The 12,599-nt window shown below is 41.6% G+C and overlaps 1 protein-coding gene across 4 annotated transcripts in view; it reads right to left on the bottom strand.

Moving 5' to 3' along the window:
• Positions 1-12,599, bottom strand: part of NRF1 (nuclear respiratory factor 1) — a 143,132-nt gene that overhangs the window by 39,374 nt on the left and 91,159 nt on the right. For all 4 annotated transcript variants that reach the window (XM_032761720.2, XM_032761719.2, XM_058426662.1 and 1 more), the window contains 3 exons: positions 7,296-7,454; positions 5,981-6,178; positions 4,979-5,080 (listed from right to left, as the gene is read on the bottom strand). In XM_032761720.2, the coding sequence (XP_032617611.1) occupies positions 4,979-5,080; positions 5,981-6,178; positions 7,296-7,454 (459 nt within the window). The remainder of the gene's footprint in view (positions 1-4,978; positions 5,081-5,980; positions 6,179-7,295; positions 7,455-12,599) is intronic.

Genomic DNA, 12,599 nt, shown 5'->3' with positions numbered 1-12,599 from the left:
GCTATATGGAAGTATATTTACACAGACACACACACACATTCACCCTATTTCCCCTTTCTACTCCCTCCTTTAAAATAAAAATGGCAGTATATTCTACATATCTTTTGTATCTTGCTTTTTTCACAAACAGTACATCTCTGAAATGATTCCATTTTGGAACATATAAAACTACTTTACTCATTCATGATTCTTAAGAATGGCTGCATATGATTGCATTTTTTTGTTGTTGTTGTTGGAGACGGAGTTTTGCTCTTGTTGCCCAGGCTGAGTGCAGTGGTGCAATCTCGGCTCACCACAACCTCCACCTCCCAGGTTCAAGCGATTCTCCTGCCTCAGCCTCCTAAGTAGCTGGGATTACAGGTGCCCCACCACCACACCCAGCTAATTTTGTATTTTTAGTAGAAATGGGGTTTCTCCATGTTGGTTAGGCTGGTCTTGAACTCCCGACCTCAGGTGATCCACCTGCCTCCGCCTCCCAAAGTGCTGGGAAGCATTGCATTATATAGAAACATCATGATTTATTTAACAAGTCATCTTTTAATGCACATTTAAGTGGTTTACAGTCTTTTGCTATTAACAAACAGTGCTGTGATGAATATCCTTATATACTATTATACTTTGTATATTACATGTGAGTCTATTTATAGGGTAAATGCCTAGAGGTAGAATTATAGATCAAACTTATTTGGCATGTTTATTTTTGATAGAAACTGCTAGACTCAGAAACTAATTTTTTTTTTTTTTTTTGAGACAGAGTCTCACTGTGTCCCCCAGGTTGGAGTGCAGTGGCACGATCTCAGCTCACTGCAAGCTCCGCCTCCTGGGTTCACGCCATTCTCCTGCCTCAGCCTGCTGAGTAGCTGGGTCTGCAGGCGCCCGCCAACACGCCCGGCTAATTTTTTGTATTTTTAGTAGAAACGGGGTTTCACCATGTTAGCCAAGATGGTCTCGATCTCCTGACCTCGTGATCTGCCCGTCTCGGCCTCCCAAAGTGCTGGGATTACAGGCGTGAGCCACCGCGCCCGGCCAGAAACTAATTTTTTAAAGTGTAGCAAAAACTGCTTTCTTTTTATTAGGGGAGAAGTTATGAAGACTCTCCCACTGCCCACATCAAAAAACCCAAAAATAAAAATCATACTCTCTGGTGACAGGATACATGAGAATCCAGGTTTGCTAGGCCTACACAGAGTCTCTCAGTCTTGGCATGCTAACATTTTGGCCCAGGTATCCTTGGTTGTGGGGCTGTCCTGTGCATTGCAAGATGGTTAGCAGCATCCTGGCTTGTACCCACTAGATGCCAATAGGACCCTCCCCAGTCAGGACAGCAAAAAATGTCTCCAGGTATTGCCAAATGTCCCCTCTGGTCCGGGGTACAGAACTACTGATTTTAGTACAATTCTCTGTGTTTAGAGACTTAGTTCTGAATACCTGTATCTGGTTACTTCAGTCCGTTTTGCTCAATAAATACTGGTTGATTAATTATCCACCCTCAAAACTGAAAAGCAGCAGGGGCACTAAAAGCAATTTCTATTCGAAAGTACAGCAGGTGATCCATCAGCTCAGGTGTATATATCTTTGGACTCCTGGGTCTCAGGACCTCAGCAGTGCTTACTGCAGCTCTTGCTATTCCTGCTTCACATTGCTGGGGCCTAGTGAGTAGTTATCTTGTGCCTGCTTTTTACTGTGTCCCAAAGAAAGTGCTCCAAGCTCTAAGGTAGATATTTTAAATGCTTCCTGCTTTAGTTCTATTACCATACTTAGATTACGATAATACTTTTCAGAATGTTTGCCAAAAGCTTCCCAGAGAAAGAGACATTCCTTTGAGCTACCTTCATGTTTGCCCTGAGTTCTCATGGGCAGTGGATTGTGCCAGCAAGCCTTCAGGGCCCATCACTCCTGAGGCAGAGATATCCTAGAGCTGCAAAGCTGCCCCTCAGGAACTCCAAAGCTCTTGCTTTGATCTCATTGCTCCAATGAACATCACTGCCAACACTGCCACCCTAAGAGGCAAACTGCACTATCAATTCTTAGGTGGCTGATGAGTCCACTCAAAACATCCACTGAAGCCGGGCAGCGCTGTTGCCTACTGCTAGGGAATGATCTTCCTGTTTCCTGATCTGCCCCTCTATTTTAGTCTGGCCCATGCTGCTGCTCTCACCTGAGCTTGGCCCAGTGCGGCTCTCTCAAGTCCTCAAACTCCAAAGGCAGCAAGTCAATACAGATACATTTAGTTACAACTATATTTGTAGTGAAAATAGCATTAGAATGCTGCCATATACAGTATAATTTAAGAAAGTTAATTATATGGCATGGAATGACAGTAAACGGTGAAGAGAAAATAGGAGGAGAAACAGAAGAGATTTCTATCAGAAACATGGCAGGTGATCAAGGAATCGGCTCAAGTGCCAGCATCTCTTCGGAATTTCCTATTCCTGAGTCTCAGTGCTTTCTTAAACTGTGTTTACTTGAGCTCTTGTTGCACCCTCTTCCCCAAAGAAAGGGCCACAAGCCCTGGGAGGGGAAGATATTCAGAAGATATTTCATTAGCTACTATGCATTTCTGAGAGAGGCCCACTACCACAAGGCCCTTCAACTGTGGCTGTTCCACACTTTCACAAGTCAATGCACTGAATGGGTTGCTCCCTTTGACAGGAGAGAACTCCCATCCCTCTCCTTTGTTTGGCTAGTTACCACTCTAGTCTAAGCTCAGGGGCTACCTCTGGGAAGTGTTTCCTGAGACGATTCCACTCCCCTGAAGTCCAGATGAGGGCCTCTCCTCTGCTGTTCCACAGCACCCTGGGCATGCTGCTACTAGGCCCTTATCTCACTGCAATTGTTCTTTGCTTTTCTCTACCACCTACCTATGTGCTCCTTAAGGGAAAGGGGAGTCTTTATTATCTTTTATCTATAGTCTCTACAGTGCCTGGCACAGGGCTCAAAAAGTATTTACTGAAGGGATGGATGGAAAAATACTATTGATATTTTCCTACTTGTTATTCAGCCTGCCCGTATTTAAGGTAAACTGACATTCATAAAAATGCACCTAAAATGAGTTATGCAATTCAAAACTGTTACATATATTGATGGTTCAGTTTAAAATTCATGTCTCTAATGTTTTTGTACTTTGGCTTTCTTTTCTTCTAACAGAATTATATACAATCCTAGCACTTTGGGAGGCCGAGGCAGGCAGATCATGAGGTCAAGAGATCGAGACCATCCTGGCCAACATGGTGAAACCCTGTTTCTATTGAAAATACAAAAATGAGCTGGGCATGGTGGTGTGTGCCTGGTGCTACTCGGGAGGCTGAGGCAGAAGAATCGCTTGAACCCGGGAGGCAGAGGTTGCAGTGAGCCGAGATTGTGCCACTACACTCCAGCCTAGGCCACAGAGTGAGATTCTGTCTCAAAAAATAAAATAAAATAAAATAAAAAATTAAAAAAAAGAAATGCAACTCCATTAATGTTATAAATATTATGTGTCAAAAACAATTTTTTTCATAGAGAAGGAGGAAACAAAGTTACTTTCTTTAAATAGTACCAAGAAACATTCAGTAGAGAGATATGGTTGATAACTTTGTCTAAGCCAAAAACTAGCACATCTCCTAACTGTACCCCTCGTTGTCTTTTCCACCTCTTTCAGACTTTTAAGGAGTGTCATCTCGTTCTAGTGTTCTGGGACGGACAAATTATTTGCTTTGCTAATCCATATCCTTTAATGATGTTTATATACTTAGAAAGTAAGGGTCCTGTCAACCTTCACCTTTCCTCACCCAATAACCAAGTTTTTCAGTGTCCCAAACTTTCCCAGGCTCCTTAGGTGGAAAGGAGGCACATATGCTTTGCAGCATCCCTTACAGCAAGGCTAGAGTTCATTCACGTAGACATCTCTCTTCCCCACTAGACTGGACTCCCATGACAGCAAGGATCCTGTGCGAATCAACTCCACACAGCTTCAGCTACACAGGGGTTTGGCACATGCAGGCTGGCCAAGGAGCCTGCGGTGCACTCTCCCTCCATCTCCCAGCCATGCGGCCTTTGCCAGTTCTCCCCCTCTCCTGAGGGGCACAAATGAAAGTGACTTTGTGGTGTTCTAAGGGGAAATGTTCCATGGCTCTCAACAAGGGTGAGATAATATTCTTAGCTTTATTTCTGATACTGCTCTTTGACATCTGTTGGCTATTTTTCAAACTTCAGCACGCCACATCAGTATCTTCAAGGGAAACACTCATGGTGACGTTAACAAACCCCTTCCTTCACTTGTTGCATCTTCACCAATGGCTCAGAGCCTAGGTAATGTTTTCCTCAATGCATTATCCAGCTTCAACACTGCTACGGGACTTTGGGCAAATCATCTAAGCTCTGTTATGTCTCGGTTTTCTCATCTCTAAAGCGAAGATGATAACAGAACTTTATACTTCATGGGGTCGAGTGTTTAGCCCACCAAGTGATCAATAAAGGTTGGCTGTCTTTAGGTTAATGTCCCATAATTATCCCAATTTTGGTAAGGAAGAATTCTCCTAAGAAATCTTTTCAAAGGCATATTTAAAATGTAATAAATCATGTTACTGACTTGCAAACATATTTATCCCTTCAAAGAAGGCTTCCCTTAGTTCCAGTTTTAATGTGTCATTTTTTTTTTCATAAAGACCAAAGATGAAATTCTTTGGGATTCACAGCATAAAAATAGTAAAGGGATAATCCCTTTGTATTGTGTATAATACCAAATGCTATACATTCAAATGTAAAATTCTAAGTTCCTGACAGTTGGGTTTGAGTCATACTAATCCATGAATCTTAATTGTTACAATTAATACACACAGCGTAAGACACTTTCTAAAACTTTCATGGTCTCATGTTCAAAAGGTTTAAATGAAAGAGTGCCGCGGACATGGCAGGCTACTCCATCTTCTGGACCCTCGCTTTTCCCTCATTATACATTCAAGTATTTAAGAAGATGCAGATGGAATCTCTTTCTTACCTCTCCATCAGCCACGGCAGAATAATTCACTTGGGCAACGGTGACCGTGGTTGGCAATTCTGAAGCATCAGCCAATGTGGCTACTGTTGCCCCCGTACCAACCTAAAGAAAAACATGGAAAGTGGTTAAGTGTCAGTGGATGGATCCTTCCACTTCTTTACTCAGAAGCTAAGACTCATTTAATCCCAAATTCAGCACAGATAACAACGAATATGCCTTATGATGTGAAATCTAAAATCGTAGCTCACTAAAATCATAGTTCAGAGACTATCACGAGTTTCAGAATTTTACTTCAACCAAATAAGTCAATATGAGAAGAGCTACCACATCGCCACATCCATTCCCAGTGCCGGTCAACCAACTTTCTATTCTCACCTCAATCTGAATTTCAGAGGTTCCCAATCAACAAATTGTGTTTTACCTCAGAAGAGGTCATTCAGAAGGAATATTCCCTGATCACTGACAGTGAAACTGTAAAACAGAAATCATTTTAAGGCCAGGCATGGTGGCTCACATCTGTAATCCCAGCATTTTAGGAGGCCAAGGCAGGAGGATTGCTTGAGCTCAGGAGTTTGAGATCAGCCTGGGCAACATAGCAAGACCTCATCTCTACTTAAAAAAAAAAAAAAATTCAGCCAGGCCTGGTGGCATACACCTGTAGTCCCAGCTACTCGGGAGGCTGAGGTGGGAGAATCACTTGAGCCCGGGAGGTTGAGGCTGCAGTGAGCTGTGATGACAGACAGAGATCTTGTCTCAAAAAAAAAGGGCCCTTTAAAAGTGCTTTGTTTTGGAAATGTCCAGGAAGCTACTCATAGCTCTGTATTTAGCAAATGCAAAGAATTTAAACTATTCTTCAGAAATCAATTTCAGGTAGGAAGATCTTGAGGAGCTATATAAAGTTCATACAAGAGTTCACACAAAGGAAACTTTCCCCAGTCTGAGGTGAGGTGCCCACTGATCCATCTCAGAAGCCACAGTCTGGTAGCCCTCAGGTTTACTCACCTGGATAAGCGAGACAGTGCCATCAGGGTTACTAAAGGTCTGGACTACAGTCTGTGATGGTACAAGATGAGCTATACTATGTGTGGCTGTGGCCTGTGTTTGCGTTTGCTGGTCTTCAAAGGCATACAAAAGGTCTTCCCGCCCATGCTGTTTATAACAGTTTTTAACTATGGTCCGTAGTGCCTGGGTCCATGAAACCTGTCACCAAATGACCGGAAAAGCACATTAAGCCACAAAGAACTTTGGTTATTTAGTCCCAATATGCAATAAGCAGCTACTTCTTTATCAAATCAAACCAAACCAAACCTCTTATAAACTCTCCTAGGATTACCTCCCACAGACTGGTTCTGGCAGAAAGAAGCTGAGTACAAAGTATCAAAGAGGGCTTCTCATTGGTTTCTTCTTGATCAAAGTCTAGTTTACACCCTATTCCAACCTGAGGCCAAACTCTTAAATTTCTTGCAAAGAAAGATTATTCTGATCAAGAATGGCATATTAAGATTCTCAGTAAACTTCCAAGCTAAATGAAAAATAAATATGCGGCCAGGCATGGTGGCTCATGCCTGTAATCCCAGCACTTTGAGAGGCTGAGGAGGGCGGATGGTCTGAGGTCGGGAGTTCGAGACCAGCCTGACCAACATGGAGAAACCCCGTCTCTACTGAAAATACAAAATTAGCCAGGCATGGTGGCACATGCCTGTAATCCCAACTACTCGGGAGGCTGAGACAAGAGAATCGCTTGAACCCGGGAGGCAGAGGTTGCGGCGAGCCGAGATCACGCCATTGCACTCCAGCCTGGGCAACAAGAGTGAGACTGTCTCAAAAAAAAAAAAAAAAGAAAAAGAAATACGCAAAAAAAGTAAGGAATGGTATGTAGTTTAGTCTTTCTTCTAAAAGTTTTGTTGTCAGCAGGCTCAGTTGGCAGACTTCATATCCCTCTAATTCCATATTTACATTTTTCAACAATGATTTTTAGTAACCAGGAATAAAAGCATTTCTAAGTGTTCAAAGTGATTAATACTTTTACTTCAAGTTTCTTTGACTTTCCCAAGCACTTCATAAAATTGAAACTGCTCCAAAAGGCAACCCCAAAGACACATTTTAAATTCATGAACTCACCCCAGTCTTCTCTTTACAGTATAGTGATGGAGCGACAAATGGAAAACGCTATAAATCAAAGAACATCAGTCTTTGGAGGGACAGGCTTAACTATTACACGAAGACTTTCTAGCACAAGATGTAGAAATGACAAAAACTGAGGTGGTTAATTTAGGATGGAAAAGCAACCAGGCAACTCAGTCAGAGGAACTCTCACCCTCTGCTTTTGCTCTTCTGTGCGGACGTCACTCCGGACATTTGCCCAGGGGATATCTTCAGGCCACCAGATGGGCTTGCAGCTTTCTTTCCCCCAGCCTGGTTTTCCCCGACCTGTGGAGTACTTGAGCATCTCTGGGATAAATGCCCGAAGCTGGGCCTGGAAGAGAACAGTGTGGTCATCAGTACTCATGAAAGACATCTGGGGTGTGTTTATGACTCCTTAAATTCTAACCTTATAAAACAGAGAGGTTTCCAGGAAGATCTCAGAGAATTCTAAGATGTGACTGATGAAAACCCACTGTTTTCCATAGGTTCCTATATCTCCATGGGTGGTTGAGAATTATAAATATGTTGGTAAAGTGCACCTTAGGCTGCATTTTGTAGACTTGTTCCTCTAAGAGTAAGAATATCTACCCCTAAGTTTAATTTCTGCCTCCCAAGATATTACTGGTACTATAGCTTATTTCCCTTCTACAGTTTTCATGCATGTAAGGTGACAAACTCGGGGTGTTTTCAACACTGTTCTGGAAGTAGGAATCCATGCAATTAGATAAGAGAGAAATAAGAGGTGAGCTGATAAAATCATTATTATTTATAGATGAAGTCACCTTATAGCTAGAGAATTCCAAAGAGATCAAATGAAAAACTACTACAAACAATGAGAATTCAATAAGGTGGCTGATTATAAAATATATGAAAACAAACAGGCCTTTAACTTAATAAAAAGGGAAAATAACCCTAAAACTCTTCTAGAAATTTTCCAGTAAGCTAGGCCACTGTCCATGAGTCTGACATATAGACATAGTAAAGCATGTGCGAATTTAAATGCATTATGGACCTCATCCAGATTTATTTTACAAATCAAATCCAGACCAAATAGGTTTTAAACCACAAAGACAACTGCCATTCTTATTTCCTGGCATAGTAACCACACTCTGTGTGTGTTGAGGGAAGGTCTACTTTGTGAATATTCTTAATCGCTGATAATGATTTCTGGCAGGAAAAGCAGTTTATCAAGTTATGATCTATTCCTCCTTCCCAGACCTACTGTTTTCCTTTTAACCTGGTGGTCTATAGCACTCCAGAGATAAGTAGCATCCTGCAACTAAGGATGCACCCATACTGCCCCCGCAGCTGAAAATTAAAAAGAGGCCACTTTTAGCAATGAATCAGACTCAGGGGCATGGATTTGTAGTTACAAAGTAAAACAAGAAAGAAACAGAAATGAGAATACTTAAGTATCAATGACAGAATGAGTACAGCAACACTTTAATATTAAAGATTTCTATAAATATCAGGTGTTCTTATCATTCTTATAATAAATATTAGATATTATTTTACGAGAAGATGATACAAATTGTTACATAATAGGGAACCATGAACCCAATCAGTAATGTTTACCTAATAAAGTTCTGGTTGACGGTAGTCATGCTGTTAATTCCTGTGCCAAGTCTGCCACTTCACCTCTCTTTCTAAGTCCCCCAATGCCCCGACAGTCTCCTGCCTACAGGATATGATATAATACACTACATATATATTTGGCTCTAGCATCAAGCAGCAGGCTGATAGAAACGTATCCATTTAAAAACCCATCAGCTGGCTCATGTGGTCATTACTTCAGTTATTTTAGGAAAGTACATCTCAAAGTCATTTTTCCCTTTATTCTAATTTCTTGGGAGTGTGTCTTTTTCTAGGCTGAAATACATAGAGCAGGAAAGGGCTTAATCTTCACACACAATATTTTATACTTCTTCATGTTAAAAAAAATGGCTTTCTCAGAGGTATAGATTAAATAAACTGATATAGACTTTCATAAACTCCCTTTTCTTTGAATACCATTAACAGTTTCCAAAAAGGAGACTTCTTTATATTCATACCTAGGAGAGTCTGGAGAAAATGAAATGAGAAGGCTAAATAATTCTAAATTAACAAAATCCTAAAGTGGGTTGGGTGCAGTGGCTCATGCCTGTAATCCCTGCACCTTGGGAGGCTCAGGCAGGCAGATTGCTTGAGACCAGGAGTTTGAGACCAGGTTGGGAAACACAGTGGGACTCTGTCTCTACCAAAAATACAAAACTCAGTCGGCTACAGTGGCACGTGCCTGTAGTCCCAGCTACTAGAGAGGCTGAGGCAGGAGGATCGCTTGAGCTCAGAAGGTCAAGGCTGCAGTGAGCCATGATGGTGCCACTTCACTCCAGCCTGGGTGAGAGTGAGACCTTGTCTCAAAACAAAACAAAACAAAACAAAACAAAATGAAAATCCTAAAGTGGGTGACAGAGCAAGACCCTGTCTTAAGCCAAACAAACAAAACAGAAATCCTAAAGTGATCAGAAAGCACTCACTGTGGAGAATACTAGACTGACAGAGTCTGCTCAGATCCACCTGGAACTCTATATTCCCTAATTCTGGTGATCGCTTCACTTCTGACGCCTCACCCTATTTACACCAATAGTTCCTCATGCTCCTCAGTTCTGGGTCACGTTGGCACCTGGACGTGGATACCTTTCATCCTCAAGTCTTGCTTCGGCTCTCCCACCAGGCCTTCCAACTGAGTTCCAATAACTCAATGTTACTTGAAAGGTGGGCTCAGCATCAGCCTCTTCACTTAAACTCCTACCCTACTCTCTCTCCAATCTACTTATCTTCTCAACTTTTTTATCTTAGCAAGTAGAAAACCACCCTTTCCTCGGCCACTCAAACTAAAAATGTCAAAGTTATCTTTACTCTTCTCCTTCAACACTTACCTAGTCACACATTGCAAGTCCAGTTCTTTTGTTTTCTTTGAAATGTCTCTGGTGTCTATCCCTTCTTCTCTGGCCCCACCTTTATTCTAACTTTTTGGCCCAAGGCTAGTGTATCCTTCTCGTTGGCTTTCTTGGGAAACTCCAAGTTCTCCCTTCATTCCCTCTTCCCACATATCCTTTGCCGGAGAGGTTTTCCTAAATGTTACCTACATGGCTCCAATGCTCAAAACACCTTCAAATGTCTTTTAACTATGGCAACTAAACTAGATCCTTCTGCCCAGCTTTTCAGACCCACCACAATCTGGCCTCACACTACAGTCAGTTCCCATTAATTCCCACCACTCAGCCTTGGTCCTCCATCAGACAAATCTCTGCACTGTCTTATGAGCTGCTAAGCCCATTTCCGCTTCTTTGCCTTTGTTCTGTCCCCTTGCTGGACTACTTTCCATGCTACTATTCTAATGCCACCACTCATTGTTTAGTGCCCTACATTCTTTGTGGAACATATACTATTCGTTCATTCATTCTCTCTGTCTGTCTCTCTCTCTCTCCCTCTCTCTCGGATCTTGCTCTGTGGCCCAGGCTGGAGTGCAGTGGCATGATTACAGTTCAATGCAGCCTCAACCTCCAGGGCTCAAGGGATCCTCCTGTTTCAGCCTTCAGTAGTTGGGCCTAAAGGTGCGTGCCACCATGCCCAGCTATTTTTTTTAGTTTTTTTTTTTTTTTTGTAGAGAAAGGGTCTCCCTACGTTGCCCAGGCTGATCTCAAACTCCTGGACTGAAGCAATCCTCCTGTCTCGACCTCCCAAAGAGCTGGGATTTCAGGTATGAGTCACTGAACTCAGCCTCATTTCTCTTAAGTTAGCTCTTTCTACCAAAAAGAACACGAGGGCCAGGCTTGGTGGCTCACGCCTGTAATCCCAGCACTCTGGGAGGTCAAGGAGAGCAGACTGCCTGAGGTCAGGAATTTGAGATCCACCTGGCCAACATGGTGAAACACCATCTTCACTAAAAATACAAAAATTAGCCAGGCATGGTGCACATACCTGTAATGCCAGCTACTTAGGAGGCTGAGGCAGGAGAATCGCTTAATCCTGGGAGGTGGAGGTTGCAGTGAGCTACGATCGCTCAACTACACTCCAGCCTGGGCAACAGAGCAAGACTCCATCTCAAAAACAAAAAAACAAAAAACAAACCAACCAACAAAAAAAAAAACCACAAGACTCAGAGTTGGCTCTGAATCTTAATGTTCTCATCTGCAAAATAGTAATAATAGCAAATATACAAGGTCAATTAAGAGGCTGAGATAGCAGGTATATTAATTAATATATCTCAGTCATCAAGCCATCTTTTTTCAGCAACTTCTCCAGTATTCATAACTTTTGTTCTAAAAGCTTAATTTGTTATAAAATTTAGGTGCACCATAGCTCTTTGGCAAATGATTGGTAATTCTGATTTTATAATAAGAAAAAACTGTTCTTTTTTTAAAAAAAAGTAGATGTTTTAAGCATCCACTCTCAAAATCTATTAAATAAAACTACTCTAAATGTAAAACAATTAAGGACTCAGAAACTTCATGGCTTTAATCCAGCAGTTTTAATCCTTAATCTGCTAGAGGTTGAGCATCCCTAATCTGAATATCTGAAATCTGGAATGTTTCAAGTGTCACATGTGGAAAATTCCACCCATGACCTCAACTCGATGTGAAAACTTTATTTCATGCACAAAATTATTAAAAATACCATAAGAAATTACCATCAGGCTATAGTGCATAAGGTGTATATAAAACACAAATAAATTTTGTGTTTAGATCGTGGTCCTATCCCCAAGATATCTCACTAGGTATATGCAAATGTTAAAAAAAATCCAAAAACATATGAAACCCGACGTACTTCTGGTCCCAAACATTTCGGGCAGGGGGTACTCAATCTATATTAAGTTTCTATCAAAGTCTAAATGTGATCATTTGCCAAAAAGAAATATTTCAAAGATAAATGAGATTTTACTTTTAAATCAGGGAAAATAGGGAATTTATTCTCCCAATGCAAACAAATAGCTAGCTTCCTGAAATGGTTTACTGATACTGAACACACTGTAATGTACATAAAGACATTCATCGTTAGTTTTTCAAGGATGGGTAAAGTGGAAAAAAGCAGAAGGCGGCAGAAGAATGAGTTTATATGTATCTGAAACAAGGTTGAGGATGAGAAATAAAGGGTGCTAGAACCAAGAAGGAACAAATTGACCATTTGGACCAATTATTTGCTTTGAAGCAAGCAAGCTATTACCAACCCACCCACAATGTACAGGAAGTTTAGGTGCCTTGTTCTGTTCTGTCCTTGAGCATTAAAAATACGTATTAATACAAGCAGCTCCCTCTCGCACATGCACTGTTTCTCTCCCCTCAATTAAAAAAAAGCGCGGGGGCGGCGGGGGGGGGGATGTACAAGCAGATTACTAATGGAAATTGTCAGAAAAAAGTGTAACCACAATTACAGGAAAGACAGAACTGGGAAACTTTTCAAAGATGATTTATTTGCTAGCAATCTCTGGATGAGA

Source organism: Hylobates moloch, unplaced genomic scaffold (genome assembly GCF_009828535.3).
Source record: "Hylobates moloch isolate HMO894 unplaced genomic scaffold, HMol_V3 SCAFFOLD_1, whole genome shotgun sequence".
Taxonomy (NCBI): Eukaryota; Metazoa; Chordata; class Mammalia; order Primates; family Hylobatidae; genus Hylobates; species Hylobates moloch.
The sequence above is the reverse complement of the archived record's forward strand: the minus strand, read 5'-3'. Positions and strand labels throughout refer to the sequence as shown.